General features: G+C 41.9%; 1 protein-coding gene across 2 annotated transcripts in view; it reads left to right on the top strand.

Moving 5' to 3' along the window:
* Window positions 1–19,995, top strand: part of CFAP74 (cilia and flagella associated protein 74) — a 3,161,205-nt gene that overhangs the window by 2,303,333 nt on the left and 837,877 nt on the right. For both annotated transcript variants that reach the window (XM_044062943.1, XM_044062944.1), the window contains exon 25: window positions 2,500–2,776. In XM_044062943.1, coding sequence (XP_043918878.1) covers window positions 2,500–2,776 — 277 coding nt within the window. The remainder of the gene's footprint in view (window positions 1–2,499; window positions 2,777–19,995) is intronic.

Here is a 19,995-nt window from a genome sequence, read left to right as displayed (position 1 = left end):
TCTTCCCAACATAAAAACATTTACATTGATCACACTGCACTAAATCAACTACGTGTCCTCTTTAGCAATCTGCTGCTACACTAAAACACATTTCTTATGTGTAACTGATTGTACGAACAAAACCATCACTGTTAATAAACTGGCAGAAATTACATCTGCCACAAGGAAACTTTCCTTTCCCCTGAATATTTCTGACTTCTCCTTAACTATAACAAAGAAGTCTCTTAAGAGACTTTTTATTCTTAAATCAAAATGTTGGATTCCTTCATATCAACTGGGTGATTTTAACATCAGATCTCAAAACATGCCAATTCCTTGTAATGACTTTGCAAATACTCCCAACTTTGCAAATACTCCCTACATTACTGGTTTAATATATAACGATAGCTATTCCCACAACACTAGTTCTATGATTATCTTTCTTGTCATGCAGCAACTGCTCTGAGAAATAAGCCTTAACCCTATTATTTTGTAATGATTTTATATCAAAAAGCCCCTCTCTTATTTCTCTGTAACTATATCCTCTTTCTAAAAGTTTGTTCTTCATAGTCTCAGTGTCTCTTTCAAACTTCTTCAAGTCATTATTCAACCATGAAATCCTCATTCCTTGACCTCTAACTATATTTTTATGTATATGGGGAAGGTGTAAACTCTGTCTATGAAGAATATTATTCCTGTGACATTCTTCCCTAAATCTACTTGTAATTATTTTGTTCGACCCATCCTTTTCAAATTTTATGTCTAAAAACTCTATCATCCCACTAGAAGCTGTCATAGTAAATTTGAGAAATGTGGTTGTGCTATATAGATATTCACTAAACTTGTTGAGGTCTTCTCTAGTACAAGACCACAAAAAGAAGACATTGTCCACAAATCTTTTATAAAATCTAATAAAAGGTATAAACTTATTATTTTTCAAAACAAAATTGGTTTCCCATTGTGCTAATGCAATACTAGCGAAACTATTAGCACATGATGTTCCCATAGCCACTCCCATTTTTTTTGCGGATAGTACTTATCTAAAAATAGAAATACATTGCTCTCAAGTATAGTCTCAACAAGCAAACACAGTAAATCAATTAGTTTGATATCAAAGCAACCATCAGCTAGTAGAAACTGTTTCATCATTTGCACACCCTGTTGAGTAGGTATCACAGTAAATAATGAACATACATCCATTGTAACAAATAGACCATTCTTATCAAGAAGTTAATTTTCACAAAAAACATAAAATTATTTAAAAATTAAATTGATTAGCATCACCCAAGACAGTTTACACTTCACTTAATACAACTTTCAAATATTTTTCTACATATATTGATAAGGGCTCCATTAGCCATCTCTGTCCAGACACTGTAGGTCTGAATGGTAGGTTGCTTGGTCCTTGTGTATTTTAGGTAAACCTTATAGTACCAGAACAACTGGCTGATCTAGCAAAAAAGAATTGAATAACTCGCGTGGAACATGCATGGGGAGTATGATTGACTGTTTCTGTGAGTGTAAGCAAGTGTGGGAAAGCTTGTTTGTGTAAGATTGAATGTATGCACATTGTGTGTGTGTGTGTGTGTGTGTGTGTGTGTGTGTGTGTGTGTGTGTGTGTGTGTGTGTGTGTGTGTGTGCTTTTGCTAAAACAATGCATAGGCTGCTAGGGAGAATGCTACCACAGGTCAGGTTTGACAGCTCAGTGTTCATTTCAGAGACATGGTAATAAGTCATCAATAAGGTGCTTTTCATTCCAGCTGTACCATGTCTCTGAATCTCTGAATCAGAATTTCTCTCTGTGCTAATTTACCAACTTGAATTGGGAATTAGTGTAGACAGAGAGAAAATCTTTGAATCCCAGAGTCTGTCTTTCATATTTGTATTCTATGGAGAATATAGATTTTAGGGAGAAAGACTGGCTTTACATTCTCCAGTTTAAACCTCAGTATCATACAAAATTATCGTCATGGTATGCAATGCAATGCTGTACTTGCACCAGGTTCACTAATGAATGAAAGCAACAAAATCAAAAAGCATATAGTAAGACAGCTAAAATAAAACAAGTTCAGCCAGATAACTAACATATTAAAGAAAGTATGGAGACTCTCCTGAAACATCAACCATTATAGTATGAACTTTTTATCTTGCAATTTTGAAATCATTTTCATTGTCTCTTAAGACTGGATTTTACCTGCGATTGGTGTTTGTATCTCTAATTGGGACAGATGTTTTCATTAACAATGTGCATGTACTTCCATCACAAAAAGAAAAAAAAAAAAAAAAAAAACAATACATTGACAGCATAAATCAACACCTGCGCTGCTATTGTGCTTTTTGAGTTTGATGACTGACTGGCTATGAATCTTAACGTGTAGATTACTTTGTTGAGTTGCTTTCCAGTATCTCTGGAATTAAATAGGAAAAGCAGACAGAAATGCAGTAAACTGTAAACCATCTACTGAGGTAAAAAGTCAGTGTAACTTCATTAACGTGCTCTTATTTTTTTTTTTTTCTTAGAGAGTTTAAACTGTCCTGTAAAGCGATTGGAGTCCACCCACCATTAGAACTCTCCCATTCTCTGATCCAGTTTGCTGCAACAGCACTGTATGATGTATCAGTTGTTACTTCCTTTGTAATAAATTCTCATGTAAGTCAAAATGAATTTAGCCATCCTGTACCACGCATTGGTAAAGAAGAAATAGCTCCTGTAGGACCTACTTCCTTTGAGTTTGTTGTCCCTGGGAATGCCCCATTGACAATCACACCAATGGTCGGGACTGTAAACGCAGGGCAGGTAAGTTCCTCTTCACAGTACTCTTGCTTATATTTACTAAAGGCACAACTTATACAGTAGTGAGTTTAATTTGTGTCACATTTGTATGACAGTTCTGGAGACAAAGCAACTCTGAAAATAAGGTACACAGATCAAAACTGTAGCCCCATCCATTTTTCAGTTCTTACTTTTTCCAGTTCAGGGTCACACGCTCCAGGATCTAAACCTTGTCATCACAAATTATTGCTCCCCTGTACTGACAAATAGAGGGCACAAAGCAGAAAACAACCCTGAAGAGGTCATCAGTGCATAGCGGGTATACACAGTCACACTGCAAGCATCATGCTCATTTGCACAGCTATGACTATTTATCATCACCTGTCAGCCTAAATGTATTTATTCTAAGTGTAGGAGGAAGCCAGAGAAACCAGAAAAACCCTAAAGCATTACAAGCACTGGGAATTAACACAGATGTTTAAACACTGTAATATGGGTAATATGATAACACTAACTGATGTACCACAGTGTTAAGGCATGTTCATTTCCATTTATGCAATTATATATCTATATCTATATATATATATATATATATATATATATATACATATATGTGTGTGTGTGTGTGTGTGTGTCTGTGTGTGAATGTATACATGCACACATGCATATACAAGTACATTTAACACTTTTACATTTCAGATGCTACAAGTTGATCCAGTGAGCAGTGAGTGAGTTTGGTATTTTACTAGTTGAAACGACAGTATCTGTTTCCAGAGTTAGTTTCACAGTGTTTAAAAGATGGGTAAGTATATTATTTTACTTATACCAGTGGTCTGATGTTGCTGGCATTAAGCTAAAGATTCATAGGGCTGGAATGGAGGAGAAGGATGAGAATATGTGATGCACTGTTCTGCTCTCCTTGGGTGGCAGTCATGGGTTCTGTGTTGACATATCACCTGGCAGAGACAGGCTGACTATGTTTTTACATGGGAAGTGTAATAGCTCTTATTGCAAGTTACTGGTTTTGCACAATCTGTTTTGATCACTGACATATTTACAATTTTTATGTGTATAACTTTATTATAATGTCATTTCATGCCACAAAAAACAGTCACAATGCCAGTAAGGCAGGTAAGCTTTCCAAGATATTTAGATGTGCCATATCAGATAAATTCTAATTTTTTGTTGCGGCACAACAGAGTTCTGACAATTCAAAACAAATTTCATATCTGTGCCAACAACCTAATTAACCATTTCAAAACAGATTTCATGTATGTGCCAACAACCTAATTAACAATTTCAAATAAAAACTATTTTATTCTACAAATTTAATTGTTATTCACCTCTTCCACTTAGAAAACTAACCCTGTCACACTGATATTATAATTCTGTAAGGCTTCCACACTGCATCATATCCTGCCATTTTCTCTCATTAAACATTCATCATTCCATTTTTATATAAACTAGAAAGCATATATCTCCAAAATGTATTTATTTACCACTGTACAGAAACCACCATATCCCCATTACAAAGTACTGCTTATATTTACTTAAGTTACTATCCAATAAAAATTATCCTAAAACACCTTTGTACAAATCTCAGCATGAAACTTCACTTTTCCTTCCCAACCTTGGCCCCCCATTATTGCTATGAATTTGTCAAAACCCCAGCAACAACTCACCCTCCATTCTGCAATGTTCTAACTCTAAAAATCTCTTTCTGTAATAAGTTTTGTAGTAGCACTCACCTGCCTTCCCCAATATTGTGCATAGTTGAGGTGGGTTTAGACCCCCTTTGATTCAGTTGTTCTTGGATTTCCTTTTTATATGGTATTGTGATTGGCTGTGAATTTACACTTGTTAGATGATTCTGGCTACAGTTACTTTCCTCTCCTTCTTTGTGAAAGTGAAAAAGTCTCAACACTGACTTCCTGTGATAGCTAAATGCTTCCATCTCAGGATATGGTTAGCCAAGCAGCTGTCACCACACAACTGTACTTTCCATCTTCCTTAACATGCTTGACACTCTCACTACACTTAAAAAAGAAAATAATTAAAACTAATCCAGCCTCCAGGCTACAATGTGAAACAAAACAAAAGTGTAGTATATAACTAAAACTTTCTCTGCATTCCTGTCATATTGGCACCTCCACAATCTCTCCAAAAACTTGTCCTAGCCGATGAAAGAACATACTATACTTCATTCCTAAATTCTCAGGGCTCTCATCCTGTGTCTTTCTGGGCTATTATCAACAGTCTTTTCAAGTTAGGGAAAACATCTCAACCCAATCCATTTCCCTACCTTACTAATTAAAATATAGTCTGTAAATTCAAATTCCATGTTATAAACACTCTTGCTGCCCTAACAGAAATTCATCCTCAAGCAACCAACTCACCTTCCCATCCTGGTACAACATATCATCTGCCTTTCACTATGTAGCCAACTCTAGATAAAACTATTGAAAAACTCCTTACCAAACTTAAGGCCTGTACTCTCGTCCCAATAGTCTTCCTGCTGAGTGTCTAAAGTGTGCATCTGAACCACTCTCCTACACTATATGTATATTCATTAACTACTCTATAGCATTATGTACTGTTCCTGCACTATGGAAACAGTCTTATATTATCTCCCATAACAAAGGTGGTAATTCTACAGATATGTCCATTTTTTCCCTATTTCCATACCATCCTGGAATCCTGGAAAATTGCATCTACAACCAGGTTCTTCAGCACCTCTTCTGTAATAATATTCTCTCTTAGTCAACAGGTGTTCCATCCTTACCACAGTACAACTACTGACTGCCTTACTATTTTATCTTAATACAATATATCAAGAAAAAAACAAAACAAAACTTATCTACTCATTTTTTTCTACATCTCTCTACAGCATTTGATACTGTCTCCCGTCACAAATGACTGCACATCCTATCTTCCTTGTCATTTTCTCTGTTAGTACTACATTGGTTGTCTAACTACCTCAATAACTGTGCACAGGTAGTAAAATGGCAGTCATCCTTCTCCACCTTTCTGTCTGTAGCCACAGGTGTCCCACAGTGTTCTGTCCTTGATCTTTATTATTCAATCTATTCATAAATGAGTTTTCAGCATCCATTCCTCATGCTACTACTATTCAGTACACTGATGGATGTTGGTTTTATCTGCTCTGCCTCCTCTTTATCCTTACTTCAAACTCCAACACAAGAATCTTTCTCCTGCAAAGAAAACTCACTCACATACTCACATACTCCTAAACCCTAGCAAACCTAATGGGGGTGCTTTTCACCCCTAAGCTTCAAGCAGATAATACATTATAGTTTGTCAATTATTACTACACAAAATAGTCACTTCAAAGTCATTTGTAGGTGTTTACTAGGCTAAGGACCACAAGGAGCATTTTAAGCCTAGCCATGCATCACAAATCTCTGTCAAGTTCTGGGTACCCTTGATAACTGTAAACATAGGGTTGAGATATGAAACATTTACAAGCAGAGGCCTGGGAGATTAACCATTTACAGACTGTCTGTGTCCATTAGATACATAAGTGCCAGACCAGAGATGAATTTTCTGATCCACATCCATTTGTCCAAGTAACACTTTATAGGTTCATAGGTTCATACTAGGCTATCTGCCCTAGGGCATTTATACGCCTAGCCAGAGTGTGTGTGGCTTCTGCCACCCCTTGGAATGATAATACTGTGCCCATTTAGGGTTTAGTTTACTGTGCCTCTGTCTAGTAGTGACACAGAGATGACCCCCGGGGTAAACCTACGATCTCCCATCCACTCATCAAGATTTCTCTTGAAGAGAGTCAGTGAGGGGCTCTGCCTAACATGGACTGGGATTCAGTTCCAGAGTGTAGGAAGCCTCTGGGTTATGAATCTGTCCCTCCAGCATGTCCTATTTATTTCTGTGTTGAGGTTCAAGTCTCTCACTCTCGTGGTTCTTGTGGATTTGGATTTTTTCAGGTGGAGCATGTCCATTAATTCCGGATTGGACATGGCCTTGTACGTCAGGCATAGATCTCCTCTGAGTAGGTGGTATGCGACTGAATAGAGCTGGAGTTTCTTCAGTCTGGCAGCATATGACATATGTTTGAGACAATTGATCCTCTTGGTGAGGTACTTCTGGGTCTTTCTAACTGCTGCAGGTGCCGGGTAAGGTATATACCAAATGGGGCATTGTACTCAATCATGGGCCCGATAAGGGAAGAGTATAGGGGCACAATGACCTCTCTTGATCTAGATGTGAATCCTTTCATGATAAGGTGGGCAGTATAGAAGGTCTTCCTAACCACCTTGGCAATGTGGGTGTCAAATGAGAGGTCACTGTCAACTTGGGTCCCTGATTACTTCTTCTGTAATTAATGGATTACCACATGTGGTAATTTGTGGGTACTTTGTGTTTCCCAAAGGGTATGACTATACATTTTTTGGTGTTCAGTTTAAGGCCATGGCTCTGGCACCAGTTATCTGTTTCTGTGAGGCCTTTCTGAAGGATGCTAGTGTCCACTGGAGTATCAATTATGGCGCCCAGCTTGCAGTAATCTGCAAAATTTGTCAGCCACAATCCTCCTATGTTTGCTTGTACTTCTGAAAAATAAATGCAGAACAAGAGGGGTCCCAGAACTGAGCCCTGTGGGACACCACTTGTGACTGACTTAGAGTCTGACATGGCTCCAGCAATTCTGACCTTGTGGGTTCTGTCCTTTAGCCAGTTTGCAACCCATCTTACGACATATGGGTTTATATTTAGGCTGGTGAGCTTGTCTATGATGCCCGAGTGGGGTATTGTGTCGAAGGCTTTTGCAAGGTCAAGGTAGGCTGTGTGAACTGCCTTACCCTCATCAATGGCCTTAGTGACTGTTTCAAAAAAGTCGACCAGGTTCAAAAGGCAGGATCTGCCCTTAACAAAGCCGAATTGGGTAGGATCAAGTGTCTGTAGGTCCCCAATGTATTTGTTTATGAGTTCCATAATGATCCTCTCCATAGCTTTGCAGACCAGGCTCGTCAAGCTTATGGGGTGGTAATTTCCAGGGTCCGTAGAAGCACCTTCTTTGTGGAGTGGAACCACTGTTGCTGTATGCCATTCTTTGGGTACGTATCCTGTAGTAAGGCTAAGATTAAACAGCAGCCTTATGTGCGGGTTTAGTTCCTCTTGGAGTTCATGTAGCACGCAACCTGGGACACCGTCTGGTCCCATTGATGCTGTGTTTTTAGCTTTGGAGAGGGCGGCTCTCACCTGGACATCTGTGATGTCAGGGAGGCTACATTCAGCTGGGATAGATATTTCTCCCTTTGGGGGGGGAGAAATTTGCACTGAACCTGTCTGCCAGTATGTTGGCAATATCTGTGGGTTCAGTGTATTTTTTGTCATTTTGAACTAACTGAGCATATCTGGGAGTTTCCACCCAGGTTTCTAACATAACTAAAGAAGGCCTTGTGATTATCTTTAGTGTCTTTTGCGATTTTTCTCTCAAAGTTGGCCTTGGATAATTTTATGAATGATCGTAGTTTTTTGCTAGTACTGATCAGAGATGCCTTCCCTTTTTGGGATTTTGCTTTGTCCTGTAGTAGCTTCCTCCTCCTGTTGTAAAGTTTGTTTATGGCTGGGGTCCACCAGACAGGATGCCTGCCTTTGGGGAAAGGTGTCCGTAGAAAGCATTTGTAAAGGATTCAGCAGTGTGGGCTGTGGTTTCCACTGGCCCGGGGGCCTTGAAGGATACCACTTCAGTCTTAAGAAGTGTGAAGTCAGCTTTTGAGAAGTTCCTCACTGTGGTCTTTTGTGCTGGGGGTGGATTGGGTTAGGGAGGAACTCTGCTTCACTTGGATGGGAAGCCTGTTACAGAGAAGGGGTTGTCTCTGTGATATATACCTGTCTTTAGAGCAGGTCCTATTTATATCATAGGCAAGATTTAAGTCTTTAGAATGGGTAATTCTGGTTCTGTTTGTTTTGCAGATATTGAAGAAGCCCATCAGAGTGGGATCTGGCAATGCCTTTGAATGCCTAGAAAACAGCTAGAAGTTACCCTGGATGATTAACTAAAATTTGATGGTTATATCCATATCATAATAAAAAGAACTCACCAGAAATTAAGCCTTCTGTAATTTATCTTTCTCACTCTGCACTTTTGAATTAATACAGCAAGCAAAATATTACTGCTTACCTTACTTTATGTATCACCAGTTATCACAAATATTAATACAACTATGTTAAATAAACATGAACAGGACTATTAGAAAAAATTAGGATTTGCAACCAAGATGTCCAATTCTACCCATCACTATCTGGCATTAAAAAAATTAAAATCACTTGAATTGTCAAATTTTCATAGTCTCTCATAACTGAAACTAGCCTATAATATACTCTATTCTCCTGATAAATGTAATGCCCCTCACTCATGGCTGGTTGGCAATGGTATTCCTGATCAAGCCCTCATTGCTGCTCAGATGCACATTAACTTATAGTTAAAAAACACTCACAATTCATTCAGTGATGCCCAGTATTTGTCATGTATATCTATGAAATGGAACACCCTTTCTTAGGCAATCACACAAATATCATCTTTCAACAACTACAACAATTGCTTAAAAGATTATCTGTACAGCTGCTGGGTCTGTACCTGTTCATGTATACCCAGATAATTATATCTTATAGGTGTTTAGGTTCATTGGTGTTTACTAGGATAATGACCACAAAGGTCTTGTTAAGGCTAGCCATGCACCCCAAATCTCTGTACTTTTCCGTTATTGGGGAAACAGGTCTAATGACCACGATAACTTCTTATAGTTGCATTCACTTGTAATTCACTTTAAACAACACATACAGTCGAGTAAGTCTGCTGCTCTTATCCAGCTATTTAGTGTGGTTACAGTGATCTTTTTCAGTTATACGTCATCTTCATTTCTAAGTATTGTGTTGCATTTGAATGTGGTTCTCTCCAAATATGAAATTGCTGTTTTATGAAGGAGTGAAGTTAGTCTGCATAAAAGAGCAGTTGTTTTAAAGCAAAGATTTTTTTACTTGGGTGTGATAGTTTTACTATAAGTAAGTCTGTGTCATGTATTCTTTTGTGAAAAGGTCAACCTAACTTTTAATATGTACTGCATGGTGTTTGAGAATGTTAATGTTGGCGATAAAGGCTGCTTTGGGGAATGTAGTGTATGTAAAAGGTGGCTGAATTTTAATAGGAGCAATGCATTGCCTCTTAACTGTGGTTATGTTTAACGCAAAGCTACAGGAAATAAACAAGAGTTATCTATAGCATTTCAGTTGGAAAATCCGTCAACAGTGAATATCGGTTAAAATGGTCAGTGTTCAGGGATTACTACTATGGCAGTTCGTTCAATGGAATGTATAATTAACTATTATGGTGGGTGGATGATATTAAATAGAATGGCTACTTCAGATTAGGAGGCTGATTCAGTCTCTGACTGCGCTGGTAGTGAGTGGGGGTCAATCGAGTGACAATACAGTAATGTTATATAGTAGTACAGTACTGTAAAGTAAAAATGCCCTTACTTGAATTATCCTGCTACTGAAATGACCCAGTTCAGCCAGGGAACTGGCATTCTATTCCAAGTGCTCATTAGACCTGTTGCCCTAGTAATGGAAGAGTACCTAAATCACTAACAAATTCTGGTACCCTTGATAAGTGTAAGCAGGGACTTGGGAGGTGAAACATTTACAAACACAGGCCTGAGAGATGAACCATTTATAGGCTGCCTGTGTCCATTAGAGACATAGATGCCAAACCAGGGATGAATTTCCTGTTCCCCATCCAGTTTTTCAAGTCACACTTGAATTGGATTAGGGAGGAACTCTGCTTCACATGGACAAGGAGCCTGTTCCAGAGATGGGGTAGTCTCTGGGATACATACCTGTCTCGAATAAGAAGTATATATTCCAACCACGCTTTTAATCTTCTCTATTCAGAGCCAATGTAACATCCAAAAACGAATGAGATAGAAAACTCACTTTATTTCTAAAACAGAAAACAAAGCTTTTGGGAGTATCCCTTCCTCAGTGCTACTTAATACATTTTGAATTAAAAGTATTCACATTATATAATCAAAGCAGACAAAACACCGCCTGACACAGCCAACCTATGAAAAACAATACATAAAAAATCAATCAAGTTGTTAAAGTCATAGTACTATATTTAAAACATAATTATACTTATATTAAATAGATGTTTAGAATTTACTATAAAACACCATTATAAAACATGACACTAATACAGCATATAGTGGTACTGCGGTAGCGTTGTCGCCTCACAGCAAGACGTTGTCGCGTTTGATTCTCAGCTAGAGCGTCTTCTGTGTGGAGGCATGCATGAATGTGCGTGCCTTCGTTGAAGGTTTTGCGTCAGGGCTGGTAACTCGGCACGTAAAAATCCACTACCAAACATTAGCGGACCGGAGTTCCTCTGTGGCGACCCCTAACTGGGATAAGCCGAAAGACACAACACAACAACAACACTAATACAACATATAAAACAGACCATTTGTGGCCTATCACTGAAACATTATGAATAAAACAGTATAAATAAAACATACTTAATGATACTGTTTTTGCCTAAATTCCAACATTGGCTTGATAGTAACCATATTATTTAACCCAGGATGTTAAGTTGTCAATCTCGCCTTCATTCTTGCTGGATGGGTTCGGAGCCGATCCTCGGCTCCGACTCGGCACTTGCTTTAGCTCGAGAACTCCTTTTACCAGCTCGAGGCAACCCTATATCCCATGATGCAAGGTGGAACTACCTCAGATCTCGTTTGCCGCTTAGCGAAAGAGGTCTCCTTTGCCAGCTGAGGTAAGTTTGTTCTTAGTGAAATAAGAAAAAGTGTAGTTAGGGGTTTATTTTTCCCTGTTAGTGTTAGTTTAGTCTGTAGTTAGTTACAGCCCACCCTATTCCCTTCTTTTCAAACTTTTTATAAACTTTAATCTAAAGTTGTTTAGTCAGGCCTAGTTCCCCATTGGTTATTCCCTTCCTGTGTGTTTGTGTAAGGGATTAATTTGTGTGTTTGTTGGGATTGTTTGTATTTCTTCCTCCTAGGATGTCAAAAGAAGGCAAGGTCTCAGGCTTCAAGAAGTGTGACCAGTGCTGTCAGAAAATGTCTCTGACAGACGGTCACACTTCTTGTGTTTATTGCCTGGGGCCTTTGCACCTGCATGACTCCTGTGCTTTGTGTCATGCCTTTAGCCAGAGAGTCCTGCAGGAAAGGAGGAATAAGCTCATCCTCCGAGGCTTACTTAAGCCAGAAGGTTCTCCTCCTAAATCAGGGTCAGGAAAACCTCATAAGCCACCGAAGGCTCAGGCTACAGTGTCCAAGCCTCCTCCGGTGGCTCCGGCTCCGTCGGAGCCGACATCGGCTCCAGCTGGAGTCGATACATCTTCTGCTCAAGTAGTGGGTTCGGTGCCGGCCGGTTCCGATACCCTGACTACTGTGGCCTTGTCGGCTCTGGCTGGAGCCGACACTTTATCCAGCATCGGAGCCGAGATATCCTCGGCTCCATCTGGAGTTCAAGGGACTTCGGCTCCAATGGTTTCGACCCATAAGAGATCTCGGTCCCCTTCTATACTGAGTATCCACTCGGCTCCGGGGTCTCCTCTTTTGTCGGAGCGGAGCCATCAGAGCCGATCTTCGAGATCTTCCAGGCTGTCTGACCACGACTTGGAGAGGGTGGTAAGCAGGCTGTTGAAGTCTCAGGCACTGGCCCAAATGCTCCATAGCCCGTCTCAACAGACTTCGGCTATAGCCCCAATCCTTGAACTTCCTCCTCCGACTTCACACCAGAGTTCGGAGCTGGAGCTTCTCGGGACAGCGACTGTTTCGATGCCGGAGCCGATACATCCTTCGGCTCCGTCGTCCTCGGCTCCGATCTCCTCCTTGAGACCTTCCTTGGAGGGATCCGGTCATCGGGTTTCCACTGTCGGCTCCGAGGGGGCTAGTGGCATCGGACCCTTGTCCGACCCGCTCTCCCTCTCGGGCTTCGGCTTTGTAAGCTCGGCGCCGACATCGGCCTCGAGCCTTCTCTCTTTGGAGCCGACCATTCCTGTCTCTGCGGAGCGGGGATGTTCCGGCCTCCCGGGGAGAGGAGCCTTTGAGGTGATGAGGAGTGTCCTGGCCTCTGAGCCTGGTCAACGGTCCATCCCTCTAGCTCCTCCCTCATCAGTGCCTGCAGATGCCTCTTGCCAGCCTCTTGCTCACAGGCCCAGGGATCCATCGCCCCAGGTTTCCCCACTGGGAATTTCCTCCTCTTCCGAGGTTTCTCCTGACCCTGCAGGGGAACCCCCTCGGAAGAGGACGTGTAAGAGGAAACACACAGACTCCCCTGAGTCTACTACATCTGATACTGACTTAGATGAGTCAGAGGGTTCACCACGGTCCCCCTCTGAGGATGTCTCCTTTTCAGACATCCTTGAGCTCCTCAAACAGAGGGGGAATTGGCCCTCCATTGACCCCTCCGAGGATGAGTCGGTATACCTGGAGGCTTTTGGATCCCGACCCTCCACCTCCTGGGTGTCTCCGCCTTTCGACCCACTTATGCAGGTAGTGGCTCGGAAGGCGTGGGCGGCTCCAGATTCTGTGGAACCTGTCCCCAGAAGACCATCCAAGTTCATTACGGCCCCTTCGGATAAACAGTTCCTTTCCAAAGGTGTCTCTGTGGATGCTATGGTGGTGGCGGCCACTAAGAAGGAACTGGTGGATCCTTCAGTACCTGTCCATCCTCCTAACAAGGATTCTAGGACCATGGACAGGTATGGAAAGCGGATGTTTTCTTCAGCGACCTTTGCTATGCGTTAGCTGAATTACCTTTGTCACTTCACCAGGCTTCAACGAGATATTCTCAAGGAACTGGGTGAAGTAGTCCAGGATCCTTCTGCTGCTGGGGCTCAGGAAAAGATTGCCTCACAGCTTGCTATCCTGAATTCCATATCTAACTCCTCCATGCGGCTCATATCTTATGCGGCCGATGGAGCGAGCAGGGCCGCAGGCACAGGAGTTGCTCTTAGCCGCCACGCCTGGGTGCGGCTGTGTAATTTTATGGACCCCTTTAAGGCGTCCTTCACTAATACCCCCTTTGATGGTTCGGCTTTGTTCGGACCTCAGGTGAAGGATACCTTGACCAGGTGTGAGCATGACGGTAAAACTCTTTCTGCCGTTGGAGTCCAATTTTCCACTCCTTCTAGACCATATCCCAAGGGTCAGAAAGGGGGGAAGATCTGGTTCCGTAAAGCCCAAGGAGCTACACCGGACACACGTGGTCAGTTTACCCCCAGAGGCAGAGGGGGTAACAATAATAGACGCCGCCCTAGAGGCAGGGGGTCCTCAGAACCAGGGCAACAGGAGTCTCTTCCTGAGAAGCCTTTTCAGCATCCCTGAGGTGTTGCCCGACTGTCCACCCTTGGAGGCAATCGGGGGAAGGATTTCACTGCACCCAGTAGCCTGGCAATCCCTATCCCAAGAGAAGTGGGTACAGTCGATTATATCCGAGGGTTACAAGATCCCCTTCGAAAGGTTTCCCGTACCTCTACAATCCCTTCCAGACATCTCACCCGGTCAAAGGGATTTGGCAAAACAGGAGGTTTCAAAACTCCTAGAAAAAAGAGCCGTCCAGACAGTGCCGGCAGACCAAGTAGGATCCGGCATCTACTCAAGATTCTTTTTGGTCCCCAACAGGACGGGAGATTGGAGACCAATATTAGACCTGAGCAATCTAAACAAATTTGTCAAGAAGGCAAGATTCCGGATGGTCACGCTTCAGTCCATTCTGCCCTTTCTGGGCAAGGACAACTGGATGTGCTCTATAGACCTTCAGGATGCGTACTATCACATAAAGATTCACAGACGCTCCAGAAGGTTTCTCAGCTTTCGGCTAGGGACCAGTCATTACCAATTCAGAGCACTGCCCTTTGGCCTCACTTCAGCCCCCAGAGTGTTTACCAAATGCATGGCAGTGGTCACAGCTCACCTGAGACGTCTAGGATTCCAGGTGTTTCCTTATTTGGACGACTGGCTCCTCTCCGCCACCACCAAGTGTCAGCTTCTTCAGTCCAGAGACTACACCCTACAGCTTTGCAGGAAACTGGGAATTTCAGTAAATTTCGAAAAATCTTCTCTGCTGCCTTGCCAATCTATCACCTTTATAGGCGCAGAATTAAACACCGTCAAAATGTTAGCCAGACTAACAGATCAAAGAATTCTGGACATCCAAAAATTTGTTCGGCTTCTGTTACAAAGCAACAAGATCAAAGCCAGGTTTGTCCTGAAAGTTCTAGGTCTAATGGCTGCGGCCATTGTTCTTCTACCACTGGCTCGCTTCCACATGCGTCTCCTGCAGTGGATGTTATTCACGCAGTGGTCATACCACAATCTTCCGATGAGACACGAAATCTTAGTAACACAGTCGTGCAGGGCTCATCTGGGCTGGTGGATATCTTCCCCTCTTCTTCATTAGGTACCGACCCTTTATTCCCCCTCCTCCAGTTGCCACAGTCACTACGGATGCCTCTCTGATTGGGTGGGGGGGGGCATTATCAGGGCAGGATGGTCCACAGGATGTGGCAACCCATAGAATACCATCTGCACATAAATGTCCTGGAGATGAGAGCAGTGCTTTTAACGTTGCAAGCCCTCGACGACTTTCTTCCCACGGGGACTATTGCAGTACAAACGGACAACATGTCCGTGGTCTGGTACATCAACAAACAGGGCGGAACCAGGTCCTATCCGTTATGTCGAGAAGCTCTCAGACTTTGGCAATGGGCGATCTCTTCTCAGCAGTTTCTGATAGCAACGCACATCCCCGGCAGGTCCAACCTATTGGCGGACAGGCTGAGCAGATCTATTCTGATGCCTCACGAGTGGTCTCTCAATCAATCTGTAGTGGATCAGATTTTTCTGAAGTGGGGCACTCCTTGTTGTGATCTTTTCGCTACCCCTCAAAACAACAAGTGCCCAGACTATTTCACTCTATTTCCCCTTCCAGGCCAACCCCTGAGAGACTCTCTAACCCAGGATTGGCCTCGGGGACTTCTTTATGCTTTTCCTCCCTTTCCATTGATTCCACAAGTCATTCAGAAAGCCACCATTTTGAGAGCCAAATTGATCCTCATTGCTCCATATTGGCCTCGACAAATTTGGTTTCCGTCTCTGCATCGTCATCTTCTGGTGCAGCCCTGGCCTCTGGACCCAGTTCCGGATCTTTTGATCCACCAGTCGGGTCAGCAGCACCGGGCCATTCATTCTCTCAACCTCACTGCTTGGTTGCTCCACTTCCTTCCCTAGCCAGGCTACCAATGATTTCCGACTCAGTCAGAGACATTTTAGTGTCTTCTTTGAAGTCGTCCACTAGGACTATTTATGCTAGCAAGTGGCGACGTTTTTCGATTTGGGCAAACTACAGAAATATTGATCCTTTTACTGCTCCCGTACATTCTGTTTTAGATTTCCTGGCGGAGGTTTTTCATTCAGGATCCTCGTCATCTACAGTCAAAGTACAACTGGCTGCTATTTCCAAGTATCATGTTGGCTTGCATGACAATAACATTATGTCTCACAGATTATGCAAGGCCTTTTTGAGAGGAGTTTTTCTCCTAAAACCACCTATAAAGCATCCTCCTCCGCAATGGGATCTAAACTTAATGTTGGCATCCTTGATACTACCTCCTTTCGAACTGTCTGCTTCATGTTCTTTGAAGTTATTGACGTGGAAAACTATATTTTTACTGGCTGTCACTTCTGCAAGAAGGGTTTCCGAGATTCAAGCTCTCTGTATTCGTTCACCTTATTTGGTTTTTCATAAGGACAGGGTTTCGTTAAGAACTAACCCTTCCTTTCTCCCCAAGGTTGTATCTCAAACCAATATTAACCAATCTATAGATCTACCGGTCTTTTTCCCTAACTATTCTGACAGAGCTGAACAGAAACTGCATTTTTTGGATGTCCATCGTCAGCTCAGGTACTACTTGCATAGAACTAAACAAATTAGAAAATCGGACCAATTGTTTGTCTCCTATGCAGAAAACAGGTTAGGTCTTCCAGTTTCTAAAGTGACCTTATCCAAATGGTTGACTTCCACAATTTCCTATGTGTACTCTCTCAGAGGCAAACAACTATCTTCTAAGCCAAAAGCACACTCGACCAGGAGTCTATCCACTTCTGCAGCCTTTCAGGATAGACTACCCATTGATACCATTTGTGCAGCAGCTACTTGGGCCACGCCTCATACCTTTGTCTCTCATTACAAGTTGGATTTGGCCTCCAGAGATAGGGCCAGTTTTGGTTCCACAGTTCTCAAGAGTCTGTTCCATTGAGCCACCCGGGATACAGGTGCTAGGGACGCGGTCCCATCCAGCAAGAATGAAGGCGAGATTGACAACTTAACATTTAGAAGTTATGTACCTACCATAACGTTCCATGTTAGTTGTCTTCTCTCGCCTTCTTTCTTACGTCCCTCCCTCCTTCCCCCTGGCCTGGACAGATCTTGAAGAGTTCCTATTAGTTTGTTTCCTCCGGATCATTGTTATGAGGACTTCTTTTAGGAACCATTGTTCCTAATTCGGTTAGGATAATCTTTAACAGGGTAAGTTAGCTGCCAAACGAGATCTGAGGTAGTTCCGCCTTGCATCATGGGATATAGGGTTGCCTCGAGCTGGTAAAAGGAGTTCTCGAGCTAAAGCAAGTGCCGAGTCGGAGCCGAGGATCGGCTCCGAACCCATCCAGCAAGAAAGAAGGCGAGAGAAGACAACTAACATGGAACGTTATGGTAGGTACATAACTTCTAATTTTTTATCAGCATTTAACCTAACAATCCACTTGTATTCAGTGATATCCAGTTTATTAATAATATCGCTTAATCTTAAGCTTTTATCTATTATTTGTAAGACTTTAAACTTAAAATTGTGCTTTTCATTCTCATCACTCCTATGTTGTGCTAAGGCATTCGTAAGAATATGCCTTCTCATTTCTGATTTATGTTCTATAATTCTTTCTTTCAAAGATCGTGAACATTTGCCAACATAGAATCCAGAGCATTGTGTACAGGTAGCCAAATATACAACAAAAACAGTTTTACTTGTTGCTTGACAACGTATGTCACACCTAATTTTACTTTGTGGATGTATAAACATTTTCTCACTACAAATGTCATTACAGCAACTACAAGAATAACAAGGAACCGTACCCATTTTATTTGCCATAACTGATAGTATTAAATTCATTGCAAAAGCCTTATAACATAACCTTCTCTTTAAATTCTACATATTCCTGTGTGCAAATCTTGGAGCAGTTCCCAAAAGTTTACTTAATTCAGGTTGAGCCATAAGTATACGCCAATTTTTCTCAATTATTTGCTTGACGTATTTTGTTAAATTATTATATGTCAAAACATATCTTATAAAATTTTTTGACATATTACACTCATTTTCTTGATGTGCCTCATCACTGAAAAACTGTCTCGCATAATTACCTCTTTTATTTAATATATCTTCCTTTATTTCTTCAACCTGTGCCCTCCTATAACCTCTATTATAAAAATCATTACAAGTTAATTCCATTTGCTGTTTACATTTATTAAAGTCTGTATTGAGCCTGCTGATACGCAACAACTGACTCTTCACTATCCCATGAAATGCGTGGCTTGCATGCATGCTATTTGCGTGTGTGTATCTATTAACCTGTATTTTCTTTTGGAACACCGAAGTTTCCAGTGTATTGTCATCATTTTTGTGTATTATCACATCCAAAAATGTCATTTTAGTATTGGATGAGCACATAGTAAATTTTAAAAAATCAGTTGTAGTATTTAAATAAGTAACAAAATCCATTAACTGCCCGTATGTTCCTTTCCAAAGGAGAAAACAATCATCTACAAAACGATGATAAAATAAAACATTGTTTTTATATAAATTCTTATCACCATATACATAAATTTTCTCCCATTGAATGAACACATACGCAAATATAGTATTAAGTCAATGGGAGAACCTTGAACCAGGTTTCTGTTACTGCACAGATATCGATGTTCTCCATGCTAAGGAGAGTTTCGAGTGCGTGCATCTGGCGTTGAGTAGCATTACTCTTAGTTTCTTATCCCTTGTGATACCTATGGAGGTGGTTTTGTCTTTTGAGCCTTGCCTAAAAAAGGCACTATGGGGGTAGCAAGAGCCTTTGCCAATATCCGAAAGCCCAGGGGTGACAGGTGCAAGCCATCCCTAGCGAAGCATTGTGGCTTGTCGAGCATGTCATCCCAGGCTGACAGGCATTGGATCCCCTTTGAATGACACCAATACTTAAGCAAATTGTTGAAACTGATCATCTTGTCTTCATATTGTGGCATCATTCTTGGTGAGGGTAAGATGCTACTCAAGGTCGGGGTCATACCGGCCTGGGCTACATGCTCAGAGAGCTCCTCTATGTCTCTTTTTATGTAGTCCAGGGAGGTACATCTCAGGTCATTCACACCAGCATGGACAATGACTGAGTCATATTTGTACTTGCCTTGGAGTGACCTGGTGCTTGTGTTATGTGGTGGATCCTAGCGCCCGACAGGCAGCTCACCGTGACCTTCTCCTTGTTCAGCCTGGTGAGCAGGACGTCAGTGTGCCTGACGATAGAGTCACCTATTACAAGTGTATCAGGTGTGTTGTTTAGCCTTAAGGGCCATGACTGTTCGACACACTGGCTTTGTGAGCTATGTGTTGCACGTGTTTTGTTTTGGGGTAGCGGTTGCTTGGGTGTCTGCTTTGGAGGTCTCTGCTGCTTAGGCAGATTTTTATTTAGAGCCTCCGAGTATGTTTTTGTGTGTTTGTGTTTCGTTTGCTGTCGTGGTAGGTCTGTGTGAGACTGGAATTGTAGTGAGTGTGGTTTCCTTCTCCTCCTGACTGGTTATGCCAGTACTGAGTTGAGAGAGCTTAGCCTCCAGTTTGGCTATATGGTTGCATCTCTCACGTGTTGGAATTTGTTGTGAGGAGGAGAGGGTTGTCTGTGTACATGAGGCAGTTGTAACATTGCCTCAAGATTCCTAGATTCACCAGCTGGACCGGAGAGGAGATTGACAAATGACCTTTGGACATGCTAGAATAGTATTGGGAATTCCTTTATAATTGAAAAAAAGGGCCATTGGGGAACAAGGTACTCAAGGGGAGTTTGTGAGGGTGTAGTGCTTTTAATTTTTTAGTGCTGAATTAGTGAGCAAGTGCCAGGTAACTTAAATGCAATGTGTTACAGGTAATT

Source organism: Protopterus annectens, chromosome 2.part1, assembly GCF_019279795.1.
Source record: "Protopterus annectens isolate FY-2018-M chromosome 2.part1, PAN1.0, whole genome shotgun sequence".
Classification (NCBI taxonomy): Eukaryota; Metazoa; Chordata; order Ceratodontiformes; family Protopteridae; genus Protopterus; species Protopterus annectens.
Note: the sequence above shows the minus strand (reverse complement) of the source record. Positions and strands in the feature narration are given on the sequence as shown.